The sequence below is a fragment of the Neltuma alba genome, unplaced genomic scaffold (genome assembly GCF_004799145.2).
Source record: "Neltuma alba isolate B1F8T4 unplaced genomic scaffold, ASM479914v2 tig00010850_pilon, whole genome shotgun sequence".
Classification (NCBI taxonomy): domain Eukaryota; kingdom Viridiplantae; phylum Streptophyta; class Magnoliopsida; order Fabales; family Fabaceae; genus Neltuma; species Neltuma alba.
Genome location: NW_021635646.1, coordinates 24,656 through 40,156, shown reverse-complemented (window position 1 = coordinate 40,156; position 15,501 = coordinate 24,656). Strand labels below are relative to the sequence as shown.

The 15,501-nt window shown below is 35.9% G+C and overlaps 2 protein-coding genes across 2 annotated transcripts; one reads left to right on the top strand and one right to left on the bottom strand.

Annotated features, from left to right (window-relative positions):
- Positions 1 to 2,323: 2,323 nt before the first annotated feature.
- LOC114759453 (reticulocyte binding protein 2 homolog b-like) lies at positions 2,324 to 5,178 on the bottom strand. Its single transcript, XM_028948625.1, has 2 exons — positions 4,753 to 5,178; positions 2,324 to 2,785 (listed from the first exon to the last, which is right to left on the bottom strand). Exons 1-2 carry the CDS (start codon positions 5,155 to 5,157, stop codon positions 2,615 to 2,617), a joined length of 576 nt encoding a protein of 191 aa, XP_028804458.1. The 5' UTR covers positions 5,158 to 5,178; the 3' UTR covers positions 2,324 to 2,614.
- Positions 5,179 to 9,108: 3,930 nt separating this feature from the next.
- Positions 9,109 to 12,411, top strand: LOC114759452 (14-3-3-like protein A). Its single transcript, XM_028948623.1, has 5 exons — positions 9,109 to 9,177; positions 9,660 to 10,177; positions 10,318 to 10,440; positions 11,201 to 11,317; positions 12,080 to 12,411. Exons 2-5 carry the CDS (start codon positions 9,695 to 9,697, stop codon positions 12,140 to 12,142), a joined length of 786 nt encoding a protein of 261 aa, XP_028804456.1. The 5' UTR covers positions 9,109 to 9,177; positions 9,660 to 9,694; the 3' UTR covers positions 12,143 to 12,411.
- The last annotated feature ends 3,090 nt before the right edge of the window (positions 12,412 to 15,501 follow it).

Genomic DNA, 15,501 nt, shown 5'->3' with positions numbered 1-15,501 from the left:
GTGCAATAACAAATACTACATTAATCTTTTGAAACTTCATCATCACTATAATCAAATACTCTTCTTCATAAGTATACTTTTTTTCGTAATAAAAATATCAAGTTTTCATTCTTTATAGAAATATGACTTTTAAATTTTCCGGTCTGGCTATTATTTTAATTTATTTTGAGAAACATTATTGTTGAAACTCATAAATTTCTAATTTAAATTATAGAATCACAAGTTATATAAGTATAAAAATACTCTCTTATCAAGTATATATAGTTTAAAAATATCAACACATATAATATAAATCAAATCATTATTAAAGTCTAAATTAACCCATTTTTCAAAAATTTAATTGGACAAATTATTGTCTAAAACTATATGAATCAAACCATTATGTGAAATTTAATTTTAAAATGATAATAATAACTAAATATTTGAAATATTATCAACAATGTAAAAAATTAATAATATTAGAATTATACAAAAAACTTAAAAAAAAATTATAAAAAGGCTTAAACCGAGGGCTGGCCCGTTTAAGCCTTTGGCTCTACAAGGCTAGCCTTGTAGGTCCTGTTTTTCATTTGAGGAAAAAATTTTTAGGCCCGGCTCATAATTTTCGGGCTTAAAAGGGCTCGGTCTATTTTTCCAACTCTACGAGCCAGTGAGAGTGTTGGGTGTTTTTTTTTAAAATAAAGAGCAATATAGTCATTTGAATAAATCTACAAATTCCAATTTGGTTACCTAAACCTAAACCTGGAATTTTATTTGTTTTGACGACCATTTGGAAATTTCATTATTTAACTATCATTTTTTTATCTTCTTTTCAAAAAATGAGTCTACGTTGATACGGCCATTCCTCACCAAATGTTTGCGAGCCTTGCTCTTCCAGAGCCGTTACTCCACCTAACAAATGCAGAAGCCTGGCCATTGCTCACTGACAACTTTGTTCAGATGTCCTTTACCCGTATTCCAACCAATCCTATTAATTCGTCCACCACAACTTGGCTGCAAATTTTGCTATTGTTTCATGATTGTTTCCCTATTTCTATTAAAGTTGCGTCTTTATCTTCTTCTTTTTTTTTGTGAATAAAATTCTGCTTGCACATTTATTTATTGTTACATGTAAAACTTTTTTTTAATATCATTTTGTCTTATCTAAACAAAAGAAATTAGGTTGGGAACAATTAAACTTATTTAGCACATAACATCTGCTTCCATGTCCGAACCCGAAGAAATCTTTTGACAAATCAAAATACTCCTGTGACGAAAATGACATTTTAGTAGGGCTGAGCAATGGGCGGGGTGGGCTAACCCGAAGGTTAGCCCATAGCCCGCCCATTTATTTATAAATGGGCATGGGCTAACCCATAACCCGGTAGTAGTCCATTTAGCCCGTATTAAATGGGTTACGGGACAGCCCGTTTGGGCTAACCGGATTACGGGGTAACCCATTTATTTTTTTAAAATTTTTTTTTCAGTATAATTATTTTGTATATGTAACCTTATGAAGCTGTCAATAAATTTTGCATGCCAAATAGCAAATCAAATATGAAATAACATCAATCATATTCAATCACACAACCTCATTTAGATTCGCAAACAATCAAAGTCTGATAAAATCATAAAAGTAGTCACCAATTATAAAGTCTCATAAACTTTGAAAGTTCCAACTTTCACCTAAAAGATAAAATAAAAGCTTAGACAAGCATAAAGGTTTGATAAAAGATGAATGAGAAACAATATTATCAATTAAATGAAGAATAAAAATATTTTTAAAAAATTAAAACTTAAACGGGCGGGTATGGGCAGCCCAATACCTTGCCCATAGCCCAACCCGTTTAATGGGCTACCCTGCCCATTTAAGCCCGCCCGTTTATAATCTCTTATTTGGGCTAATTGGGCGGGTTTAAATGGGCAAAATTTTCATGGGTCATGGGCAGGCTAGCGGGTAATGGGTTTGTTGCTCATCCCTACATTTTAGGCTCGTCCACTTCTCATTAAGGGCCCCAAAAAAATAAAGAACAGACCAATCGGTTTAAACGGAAAACCGATTATTAATATTTAAACCCATGCATCAGTTACATGACAACAACTTTTTCATTACTAGTTTTCTCTTCAATTTAGGCAATGACAAGATTAATAATGGACAGCTATTTATTTTTAATATTTAAACCCATTGTGCGTTGATTCATCAAACTTTTTCATTACTCAGATCAACGCACAAACGAACTATGATCTGAAAGCTAAAGGATTGTGAACAAAAACAACAGGCCTGCTGACCATCAAACTCATTTAGAAGCCATTTTGAAGTATATGAAACGTCTTGCAAGGCTTCTAAACAGCCTCAATGGATGTAAATGTCATATGATTAATTGAGTGACCATTTGCTATACCTCTTTGAATAGAAATCACTTCAAACATGGTACTATGACATTCAAGATTTCCAATACGCATCAACATGAACTTTATTTCCATACATCACGCTCCTTATAGCCCAACCACTAATGCAAACCTACTCTGATTCACAAGCTACTCTTTTAAGAGGCTGCTTTGAACAAAGAACTAAGATTCCACTAACCGCAAAACAAAGGCTCCATTCATTTCAAACTGAGGAACTGCAAGGGACTCAAAGTAGTTTTGTATCGACCACAGCTTCCAGTATTTTTTCTTCCAGTTCAGATTCATCAATCCACAGTGAACTTTGCTTGTGTAACAAATCTTTCTGCTCTTTCTTCTTCTCTTCATGCTTTCCCATCATCCTCCTCCAAGTTTCAAGTTTATCTGCTCTTTCTTTTAACTATACACAGACAAGTGAGAAATCAGTGACAAAAATTTGGCCAAAGTTTTAAGGTGAAAATGTAAATGCAGAATATGAAACAAGGGGACAGCCAATATAATTGATTATCCGTCCAAGGTCCTCCTCAAACCACATCACTTCATCGGAAATGTGACCATGCCAGGTACAACGGCAATAAACGGACATTAGCAACAAATTTCAAATTCAACAGTAAGCAAACAATTGTGGCATGAAGATCAAAATTATTGCGTCCTGACTAAAAAGATACTTTCTCAACCAAAAGAACTGGCATCACTCTTTGAACCCAAAAATTGAAACATGTGCTTCAAATGCAATTTAACAAAGATGAAGACTTAGAATCATTGCTGGTAGATTTCCTAATCAAAATATAACAAAATGCTTCAATGTGCCATGGGTTTTCCCTGCATTAATATTTAATAATGGGTTAAAGGGAATTATTGTCCGAGAAATATTTTAGGAGGAGCACCAGCTACCTTAAACTATTTAGTGGAAGAATGTCGCCTCTCAAGTGTTCATAGAAGAGTAACTATCACTCTAAAGTTCAATAATGTGGAGCAATTGGTATCCTTTCCCGTTGAAACATGTCGCACTGTGTTTATGATATTGCATGTTTTGCTAACTATGGATTAATCTAATATCCCTATCAACCCAGACTAATGATCAATTCACAATGTAATTGCGAGTTAAATATGTTTATATTGGTTTGTGCTAATGGTCAAAGTTATAATGCTTATGGCAAAGCTCATGAAGCTGAAACAGACACTCAGTTTCTCAATTTCAGGAGAAATTTGAAGAACCGATTGCACAGTTTGATACTCCCAAGTCTTTCACTTTTAGTTGTTCCCTCAGTGAGTTGAAATTTAACGTTGAAGCTCAAGTGTTCAAACTGACTTCCATCATTAGTGCCATATACCTAGCAAAGATGGAAGAGACGGCAGCCCTCCCAACAAGTAACAAGAGTTCTTCTCTAGCAAAGAAAGTCTCAGTGGATGTAGGGGTGTTATCAAGCAATACCCAATCCAGTCTGAAGATGATCACAAGTTGAGGTTCAGGCTTTAGTGGCACAACTTCAGGTCAGGTCAACTAGTCAAACGAGCTCCTACACTTAAAACTGACATCTAGCAAAGCTGTGGGTTCAACAAATCCCCAGAAGCTGAAATAAGGACATAGAAAAAAGAGATGTCTTGCCAGTGCCCGCCATCAGTGCCACACCATCCCAGAATTTCATGATTATTGTTGTCGAGGAATATGAGGGTGAAGATTTACAGGATTATGTAGGGAACAAGACTACCCCATTAAGATTAAGTTGGATGGTCATGCCCCAGCCCAACCTCTTGAGAACAAGTAGTTTCTAATAGGATAAAAGTCTATATGTGGGGATTGCCTCATTTTTATGTTTTGTGTGTTTTCATTATGTTGCTGACTTGTGTTTGTATCATGTATTGTGTGTGCGCCTTTCTGTGCATGTTTGGTACTAATTAGAATAAGAATAGGATGCTGGGTTAGCATAGCAGGTGTATGGTGTTACTGACTCAGGTAGGGGAGGCACCATTTTGCCACAGACACTAATCTGCAATCACTGGGGTTTCTCACGGTAACATTTTCTTTCTTCCATCTTAAATCTACTCATTTTCCTTGTAGCAGATTTCACGCTAACATCTAGTCCAATAGTTAAGAAGACACAATTAAATAGCAGCATAATACAAGAATACATTATTACTTAACCACACACTCGGTTTCATTATAAGGAGGGAAAAAAAAAAGGGAAAAAAAAACATCTGTAGGACTACCAAACCATTCCCATCTTCCATGATTTGGATAATCTTTTCCTGTTAATTATTTCATTATCCCATAAAGCACTTCCTTGGACCAAACAGAATCCCAGGAAATAATAAAGAAAACCCAAAAGATACAGGTGAAAAAATGGGCAAGAGGGGGCCACGTACAAGGGTTTGTCGAAATTCTTCTTGGGCAATCTTGCGTTCTTCAGCTTTGACCTTAGCAACCTCAGCCTTGAGCTTCTTACGCTGCTCATTAGCAACCCTAATGGCCTCCCTTCTAGCATCATCCTTCCTCTGCTTCTCAAGCCTCATGAGCTCCATCTCCTGGATATATGCCTTGCGAACCTCCTTAACCTGCTTGGCATAGTCTCTTCTGAGCTGGGCAAGCCTAGCCTCTGCCTCCTTTGGGTCCTTTGGAGCCTCCCAACTTCCAATGAAGGAGCTGGGTTCGAGGAATTTGTGGTTCCTTTTGTGATCATTATGGTGGGAAGGCTTTGCAGTAGTGGCAAATGAACGTAGGGTTACAGAGAACTGAGAAGATTTGCGGAACAGAGGTTGAAGTGTAGCCATTGATGAAAGGCTAGTTGGAACCTAGTAGCAAAAGAAAGAAAATCACCAACTTACAATTCAATTTTCTGAAGAAGCAAAATAAAAAGGGCAGAAAAAGTTGGGCAAAACCAAGGATTGGTCCCAAAGCAGGGCCAGGCCGACCCTTTTTCTTGTAGGTCGAGATTTTATCAATCCCATCCACTTGGTGGTTTGTGCAGGCCAACCACATATTTTTTTAAAAGATGGATAAAATTTAAAAATCAGGACTTATATCCTTATGAAATGTATTAAATAAAACCTAAATAAAATATACCTCAAGGTTTAAATTCAAGCATCATGCCATCAAAGTTTAAATTTCCAGCTTACCTCAGGACATTTCATTCAAAGGATACCTCGCTACACAGTTATTAACAATCCTTTTAAGAAGAAAAATTTGGCTCACTCACATGTATCCTTTAAACCACACCAAGTGTTAATGATAAACTATTTATCAGAACGGACAATGATCAATGTCAAAAGAACACAAGCAAAATATAAACTTCATATTCATGATTTATAAAAATTGGTTTGAAGCAATGGTTCTTAAAATTAATTTAGAGGGAAAAAAATGAAAAGAACTGTTTGGCTTATTCTTCAGAATGGTTTTCATGAGTTGCAACACTCTATTTGGAGGAAAGAAAAAATTGTTGGACTTGAAAAGATATGAAAGCATTTGAACAGAAAAACAAACAGGCTATTAATGGGAAGACATTGAGTCCGTTCTCAATACTCCAATACAAACACACTGTCATCAAACTCCCTAAAACACATGTCAGCATAATAATATGTGAAGCCGCTTACTGCATTCACATTTATGCCACCTGAGTCATTCATATCAGTCTCTGCCATAAGGCCAAAACACACAATACAATACATAAAAAGAATGTCCGCATCACTGAACCAAAGGAATCACAGTAATAGCATAATATTGAAAATATAAACTTAACCTAGAACAACACCGGTTCGATTCAACATTACACAATGCTGCACTGTAATTGGGACTCAAAAATCTTCAAATTTGCTTTGGTCACTTTAAATCTAAAAGAGAACCAAATTTGACACATGTAAGGATTCAAGGCAGAAAGGTGTTCATGGAAATTAAATAGGTTGAAACCAGAAATTTTGGATAACATGATTGCCATTCAATATATGGTATTTGAAAACCAAGATTTTTTATTGTTTGAGGAGATTTAACACCATTTTCATAAATATTAACGAATTCGAATGGTTTGAACTTTGACCAATGAGAATAAGACTGCTCCACAACTACACTGACTAAAAAACATTCCTGGAAATCGGACTAGGGCCTTACCATCATTTTTCAGCCCCATGTGAATTACATTAATGAAATAACCCGTATCATCTATATTGAAAGCATATGTGCCGTGGAATCAAAGTAATCAGGATTCAGCAAGAAAAAGGGAAATCTTATGAAGAGTTTGAGTTCTTCAATGTCTGAGTGACTGCATCTCAAGGTACATATATGGTTATAATATATTATTTATTACGACTTCAAGATGTTCATGCCAATCTAAACATGATCAGATGGTTAAGAGCTTAAACTCTCCATAGTTAAGAACCAGGAAAAATCAGAATCTCTCACTGACGTCAGAAAATCATTCAATTATTGTAAGAAATCTATCATGCCAAAATCAACACACATTTTTATTTATCTGTGTTGCACACTTTAATTGCCATAATCCTGTTTTGAACCACTACTGCTAGAAGCTGTCACACACAAACTCTCTGAACAGAGATCTGCATCTTATCCTCTATGGTATTTGACCCAACAAAAATACAGGAACACAACTATTCTCTTCATGAACTCATGCTTCGCATTCAACTAATCCAACATTTTCAAGTAGATTCATTTTTTGGGTAAGTGTTAAATAGATAAATCTGTTAGGTCTTGTATTGTAAACTTCATAATGATTTTTAACATTTGAGTAGAAATTGAAGCAGCCCTACGGCTTATCAAATGTCTCATAAAATCTTGATCCATTGGCCCAACACAGGCTACTGTAGAATCTATAAATGAGGCACGACAAAAAGAACAAGAAGAAGAGCAATGAAAAATTATAAAACATAAGCACATCACTAAATGATTAAAATTTTGATAAAATCTGATACTCTCCATATATATTTTATATATATTCATGGCGGTGACTTCAGATTTTTGCGTTTTTTGCCATTAATATATATATATATATGGGACCTTGTATATATGTATATATATTCATGGCGTGACTTCTGATTTCAGCGATTTTTTCCATGAATATATAATCATATTCAGACTTCAAATTTCTGCGATTTCTGCCATGAATAATGAAACCATATCAACAGCCGACCGTTTTTGCTATTTGAATACGATGGACGAGAGAAAGTAGGGTTCTAGTTATCAAAGTTTAGTTTGTAACAAAAAGCTTACCTATTGACGACGCACGAGCTAAATGAGGGCTGAGGAGGATGAGAGATTAGATCCGGAGATTGGGATGGTGTGCAAACGGCCGACCGTGCAAGCTCAGAGCTGAAGAGTGAACGACAGCGATACTGTGCCTTGTGAGGTCCGACCGTGCGACGTCAGAGCTGGAGATCGTGAACGGCACCGGTGACACTTGGAGAATGGAGAACAAAGTCGAGAGTGGAGATGGAGAGCTCAAGCAGCGGCGGCGGCGGCTAGATTGAACCAAAGAGTTAAGAGATGGACGAAAAAACCAAAGCCCGTAAGGGTAGAGGTGTTTTTTACTGAACTAATTGGGTTTAAAATTATAAATCCTGCACGATGGGCATCAACAAAAGGTGTTGGTGCGGTGGTGGTGTAGTGGTAAGATTACTACCATCTCACTTGCAGGTTTTGGGTTCAGACTGTTTGATAGGCAAAATAGGCCCTGTACTTATTTTTTAGCAGGTTTGGGGGCGGAAGTAGGCCAGGCCGAAGGTCTTAATAGATTGTCTGACCTGTTTTGACCCTTGGTTCTAGGTTTCTAGCCAATACACGATATTGCAAATTCATAACAGGTTCAAACTGCTTGGTAGATGAAATAGGCCTTCAAAGAGGTCTGAGCCTGTACTTATTTTTTTAGTAGGCCTGGCCTGATCAGGCAGGAAGTAGGTCAGGCTAAAGGCTTCTAACAGGTCACCTAGCCTGTTTTTATTTTTAGTTCTAACCAATACACTTGATTAGTATGGATATTTTAGAAAAGATAACACTTATTTATTATAAATAACTAATTTAATTTATTTTTCTAATCATCTTAAATTAATTAACTAGTTTTTATAATAAGAACAGGAGGTAATATTATTTTCTTTTCTTATACATATCCCACCACACCTAAAACCAATGATAATGAATCCATTATAAACAGATTAGGATGATTGACACACGCACACGCAAGATATTAACTAATTGTGTGATTAGCAACTGATTAATATCTCTAATAAAGCCATTGTCTTGATGCTAAGATGCCACGCTGAAAATTTCTACCCATAAAATACAAATGTGACGCTGTGGGAATTGCTTTTGGCCTAGCAAAATAATAATAACAATAATATTTCAAAAACAATATTTTGCTCAACATTTTTCTTCTTTTCCTTTTTTCAGTGAGAAATTTTACTCCCCATCATTTCCTGCTTTTTTCTTTTTGTTTATTAATTGCCAACGACATTTCCCCTCCATTTAAAGCAGCCTAGTGCTTCATCTTGGCGTGTAAAGTTAAAAATTGATGACACCTTTCAATTATAATTCACTAGTTATATCACATCATCAATCCAACCCCATCGGATCTTTTAATTGACGGTCAACGCTCGCCACCGTGGCCCAAAAAAGACAAATTCCCACGGAATCTCCGCCAACTTCCACGTGTCATGTCCTCATTGGACCTCCATCTTTTTCTGCTCCTCCCTCTTCTCTCTCCCCATCCTAGCGGCGTTCATTTTTTAATGCCCGAACCCCACTCCTTCGTTCGCCTCCATCCCAGTCTCTCCCAGTGAACACGCACCAAGGTAAGCGTCCTTGATCCAAGTCTCAATTTTTCTCTCTAGGGTTTTGTTTCTCTTCTGTGTTTTTTTGGCTTTCTCCTCGATTCTTCAGTTATCTACTTATCTTTATGGTAGTTTCGTCGATCTTAATTTTATTTTCGTTTTTGTTTTTGTTTTCCCTCTTAATTTTTGTGGGTAGTGTGCGTCTTGATTTGGATATCAAATTCTTTACTTGTTTGGTTGTTTCAAAGGATTCGGTATTTCTGGATTGTTGAAAGTCTAGCATTTAGTTGATGAATATGATGTCTGAGACTGAGTCGTGATAAGTGGAAGAGGAAATTTGGCTGATGAATGGCTGCTGTGCCCCTCTCGTTTGGTCGCCACTGATATTCATTTTGTTAGATGGGCTTGGTTGATTTCTTTCATTGTTTTCCTGCAACTTCAACTATGCGCTGCGTTTGTTGGTGTACAAATCTGATAGGGTTGTTTTCTTATTTTGAAATCAGTTTGAACTATTAAGAGATAGATTTGTGTGGCGAAGATGTCATCCACCGAGTCGCGTGAAGAAAATGTTTACATGGCCAAGTTGGCAGAGCAAGCAGAGAGGTATGAGGAGATGGTTGAGTTTATGGAGAAAGTTGCTAAGACAGTGGATGTTGAGGAGTTGACGGTGGAGGAGAGGAATCTCCTTTCTGTGGCTTACAAGAATGTGATTGGAGCTAGAAGGGCTTCATGGAGGATAATTTCATCCATTGAACAGAAGGAAGAGAGCAGGGGTAATGAGGACCATGTTGCTATTATAAAGGAGTACAGAGGCAAGATTGAGTCTGAACTCAGCAAGATCTGTGATGGGATTTTGAGCCTTCTTGAGTCTCATCTTATTCCATCCGCCTCATCTGCTGAGTCTAAAGTGTTTTATCTTAAGATGAAGGGTGATTATCATAGATACCTTGCTGAGTTCAAGACAGGAGCTGAGAGAAAAGAGGCTGCGGAGAATACTTTGTTGGCCTACAAGTCTGCTCAAGTAGGCATTCACTTTCATTTATACGCATACTCTGCTACTGTTTACAAGTTTCCACATTTCTATAGAATTATTTCTACTTTTCATAGTCTTGATATGTTACTGAACCCTGAATTATTATCATTATTTTTTGTTTGTTCTAGGATATTGCTCTAGCAGAATTGGCCCCAACGCACCCAATAAGGCTTGGTCTTGCTCTCAACTTTTCTGTATTCTATTATGAAATCCTCAACTCCCCGGATCGTGCCTGTAATCTTGCTAAGCAGGTATCACTTGCTATTTATACAATTACTATATTTTTTTTATTGCAGCAAATATTAATGTTGATGGGTCCTAGATATTTGTTGCATATCTTAACAGGGTTTTCTACAATAAAATTAGTAACTTCAGTGGTATTGGGACCATTGCTCACTCAAGTCGTGTGTTTGATTAATATGGCTCAAAAACATTCAATATGTGGTTAGATTGAAGTGCTTGCAGGACTATTTTAAAGGGTTTGCAGGGAAGTGAACTTGGTTAATTTAAGTCAAACGTGGTTGAAGTTGACTTTTGTAAATTATTTGATTTGATAAATGGATTGTATACGTGCCCTGTCTCTGTTGTCATTGACAAACGGAATTATGTTTATTTGTTAGCCTCCACTTCACTGTTGGAATAACTTATTTAATGGCAGGGCTCATATCACCTTCATTATGTGATATGAATTGTATATTATATTGATTTTTTGTTAGTGTTTGAACAGAACAAGGTGATGGCTATTGACCAAGTCCACAAATAAGATATATTTTGTAATCACATGGTTGTAGTAATTTGCGTTGAAAGAAATGAGGTTCTTGTTAACCGACTCCTGATTTAAAAGGGGGGGAAAAAAATTCATTCCTTACCACAAGGTTCTTCTCTTCATAATGTGAGAAGGTTGATTTATTATTTAGTTGATCTTTCAAGCCATGTTGATTAAATTTTTGGAACTTATATCCCTTCCTCCTGACTTTTACCGTGTTTGTGTTCTTTTTCCTCATATGGCAGGCCTTTGATGAGGCAATTTCTGAACTTGACACATTGGGTGAAGAGTCATACAAAGACAGTACATTGATCATGCAGCTTCTCCGAGACAACTTGACTTTGTGGACATCTGACATCACGGTCTCTCCCTCTATCCTTTCTCTGCTGTCGTGTAATTCAAAAATATTGGGCATTTATGTAGTATCCTGCAACCCATGATTGCTAGTAAACTTGAATTCTTGAGGAGTAAACCATAGATAGTTCTATTTCTTTTAAACTAAATATAAGTTAGAAATATTTAATTTGTCATGAGTTAAACTTGCTTTCATGATCATTATTCTGTTTTTACCTCTCTTGATAGGCTACCTTGTAATGGGGAAGAGGTGGGTCCTGATATTTTGCAAAGCTTGATCTTTTTGTACAGTTTCTTGATGCAATGAGGTTATCCGTTTTCACTTGAAAAACCAAAAAGAAAACCTGCTCTCTAAATGAAAACAATCTAAACTTGCTCGTGTGGACAATCATGTAGTGTTCTCATGACCCCTGTGGTTTGAATATCCGAATACCTACAGGCTTGGTTGTTGCCCTGTAGTAGTCATGGATCTTTGGGCTTTCTTCGAAGGGATAACTGAAGTTTGCCCGTAATTTTGCTGAAATCTGCAGCTATGACATGAATGATTCTTAGGCATTATTACTTTGGTCACTGCAAAAAGTCATATGTCGTCTAATACTGCTGATGGCTTTATTAGATACGTTTTCAATGATTGCTTAGTGCAATCTGTGTTTACTTTGGACAGGGTTGGTGGCTAAACCTTGCCCCTATCTGGGATTTTGTTTAATTCCCCTTTTTCTTTGAAACCATCATTTTGAATCGTTCCTTAGGAAGCTTATTCGTGGTTTCAGGATGATGCTGGGGATGAGATCAAGGAAGCATCTAAGCAACCAACAGGCGAGGGGCACCAGTAGCGTGGGGATATCTTTAGGATATGTATTCTGTACTTTAAACTTTGGATCCTTTTATATATATAGATGCCATGTGAGTTGCTAGTAGGATTTTATTTATGGATGTCATGACTTTCCTATGCGGACTGAATTTGGAATTTCCAAGGTTTTAGTGGTTCATGATTGTATTTATTGTTGCTGAGGTGATTATGGCTTGGTGATTGAGTGATTTACTATATTAAGATTGTAGTTAGAACTTTTAATGATTGCATAGTATTTGTTTGTGTGAGATCCTTTTTTGCTTGGGGTTGGTCTTGAGTCGCTTGCAAAGCGTTGCTTCTTCACTGGAATATTGTTCTGTTCTTGGCATGTTTCTGGAAGGAAATGAAATGGAAGATCTGATTTGGACCATCTATTTAGAGGAATCGAGGGGAAATAATTGATTTACTCTCCAAAAAATGAAAGTTTCATTCTGATAGAGCAAACCCTACTTCGTATGAAATTGGAACACATGTTTAGCACGATAGTTGGTGACAAGAATCGAACAAAAGTGTAAATAAAGCAAGTCAGAATCTGTTTGTTACATGGCAGAATCTTTTGGCTGATTGCTTTTTATGTTTCCTTGGAAGTTTGACTGATTCAACTGATATTTTTTGTAGGGTTAAGTGGCAACTCTACTCGTGCAACATTTGGTTATGGGCATCTAATACCATAAAATTTTTTAGTGTGAGAATGTCATGGCCATTCCAAAAAACAAAAAACCGGATTAAACACCAAACTGACATAGTGGTTCAAGAATCAGTTGGTTGAATCGGGGTCAATTTTGAGTCAAACCAGTCATATTAAAATAAAACAATTTAATTAAAACTTACAAAATACAACAACATTAATAATTTAATAATAACAAAATAGAAAGAAATAAAATAATATTTTGATAGTAATAATAACAAAACGTAACAACATTGAGAATTTTAATCTTTACAATTTATTACTAATTAAAATTAATGATTAATAATAGCAAAATTATGATTAAAATTCATTTAAATCTACTGAGATTTTAAGAGTTAAAGGAGAAAAAATAGGACCAATAATAATATAATCATTCAAACTGGTTTATCATCAGTTTTTACGGTTCACTTTGGTTTGACCGGTTCAATATCAATTCAACTTTAACCGGTTCAATGTCCAAACTGATTTGATCTAGTTTTTTTGCTTTGGTTATATCAGCAAACATTAATCATTTAACCAACATGTAAGTCAAGAAAATAGTGCAAAAATATACATGAAATTTTTAAAATTGGGCAAAAATGCATGGTTGTTGCAAACTTAAGAATCTTAAGTTAAGATGTATTTTTGCTCCATTTTAAAAATTTTGTGTATTTTTACACTATTTTTTTGGTTGACAAGATGTTAGTTGACTAAATGATTATAATATTTTTGCACCGTTTTAAAAATTTCATGTATGTTTTTCGCACCTTAAAAAAGTTTACGATATTCGGTGCCCTCGATAGAGTATGTTATAGGTATATTTATAGTGTACTTTTTGCAATAGCTATAGTAATAAATGAAAGGGAAAACTAATCTGACAGTCCTTATAGTTTCATTTAATTTTAAATTAGGTCCTTATAGTTTTTTTTGTTTTTATTAAATCCTCATTATTTACTCTGTTAATTATATCAGTCCCTTCCGTTCCCAAACCCGTTAGTTTGGCATCTGAGTAGACTGTCTTCTTGGGTCAGTTACCACCACCTCCCTTAGCTTTTATCTCTGTCTCTCCTCCTCTCAGTCTCCTTCGAAGTAAACGCCATTGTCTAATTAAGAAACACAGGGAAGTGCAAAGGGGAAGAAACTTGTAAGAGTTTAATTTCATCTGCAGAAAGTGGCGAAAAAAATTTGATCTACAGATAGGATGAAGCAATTATAATTGCCTAAGAAACTTTTGGGGGGAAAAAATAAATAACTTTACCCTCAGATTGTCATATCCGAGCACACCTATATGAATCAGCAGTAGTTTGTCAAAGGATGGCAACAGAACGAGTCAAGGTCCATTAATGTCAATATAAGACAAAAAGCTATCATTTCAAAATTCAATAGTAGATGGCAAAGAATACCGATTAGAATCTCCTACTCCTCCCTCTCTCAAGATTCTAGACATGCCTCACGTTGATGTTCCAGATGACACCTTGCCCATCGCACCCTCTGCTTCCTTTTCTTCTTCTTCTCATTCTTATGTGATGTTGTAGAAGAAGAGGCGAAAACTATGGCCCAGAAAAACAGAACATGATTGGTGAGAGAGACGATTGCGTTTACTTCGAAGGAGACTAAGAGGAGGGGGAGAGTGAAATAGAAGCTGAGGGAGTAAGCAGCAGCTGAGTCAGGAAGATGGTCTGCTCAGATGCCAAACTAACAGATTTGGGAACGGAAGGACTGATATAATTAACAGAATAAATAATAAGGATTTAATAAAAACAAAAAAATATGAGGACCTAATTCAAAATTGGAATGAAACTCTAAGGACTGCTAGATTAGTTTTCCCTAATGAAACGTAGAGAGATTTGTTTTTAGTATTCTGGCGATGATCGAAATATGTGTAAAAACACTATGATATGACCTTGATTTCCATGCTTTTATATATTAGATTGATTTTTTTTAATCTTATAATAATATAATGATTTAACTAACTAATTTAGGGAAAAATATATCTGAAAATATGATAAACCTATTAGAAAGTGAACATTGAGTTGAAAATAATCAAACCAACTGAATAATTCGGATTGATTCTTTTTAAAATTGGATACTTAACGAGTTGTTTTGCATTTTTTTATTGATGATGAGTGTCCCAATTTTCTTTTCATCCCAATGGAGGGTTAAGTTTTTAAGGGCAAAATGTGTGAATTCGTTGCTACATTCCTTTCAGCTTAGAGTAAAGAAAACAAGCCGAGATCATTGGGTCGGCTCGTTTAAACTGAAAATTATGAGAACTGGGCTTGTGATTTTGCTCATCAAATTGAAACCGACCTACAAGAGGGCTGACCCATTTAGACTTTTTATTTTCTTTAAAAAATTTGTTAAAATTAAACTCTGTTCTGTTTTTATTTTAGTGTCCTTTTGGTAACGTTCCTTTTGTAGCATCCTTTTGGTAACTACTGTTCCTTGAGTCTCTTTTTTCTCTGAATACCCTCATCATCGTCCTCTGATTGGTGCCTGCATCCATGCACCATAAAGTGTGTCTGTCTCCGTTGCTGCATGTGTTGTATGCGCCGCTGTGTGCGATCAATGAATCATTGGGTTGATCGGAGGCACAGCTTCTTTGCCCCATTCTTTCTTCAGACAAATATCCTCAAGATGACCGTAACAACGACAACCCCTTGTACTCAAACGAG

Excerpts from the sequence above, each read along its gene's own strand:
- LOC114759452 (XM_028948623.1), top strand. The coding sequence starts at position 9,695 with ATGTCATCCACCGAGTCGCGTGAAGAAAATGTTTACATGGCCAAGTTG. Across the intron at positions 10,178-10,317 it reads TGGCCTACAAGTCTGCTCAA|GATATTGCTCTAGCAGAATT; the intron begins GTAGGCATTCAC and ends TGTTTGTTCTAG. Across the intron at positions 11,318-12,079 it reads TGTGGACATCTGACATCACG|GATGATGCTGGGGATGAGAT; the intron begins GTCTCTCCCTCT and ends TCGTGGTTTCAG.
- LOC114759453 (XM_028948625.1), bottom strand. The coding sequence starts at position 5,157 with ATGGCTACACTTCAACCTCTGTTCCGCAAATCTTCTCAGTTCTCTGTA. Across the intron at positions 2,786-4,752 it reads AAGAATTTCGACAAACCCTT|TTAAAAGAAAGAGCAGATAA; the intron begins GTACGTGGCCCC and ends GTCTGTGTATAG.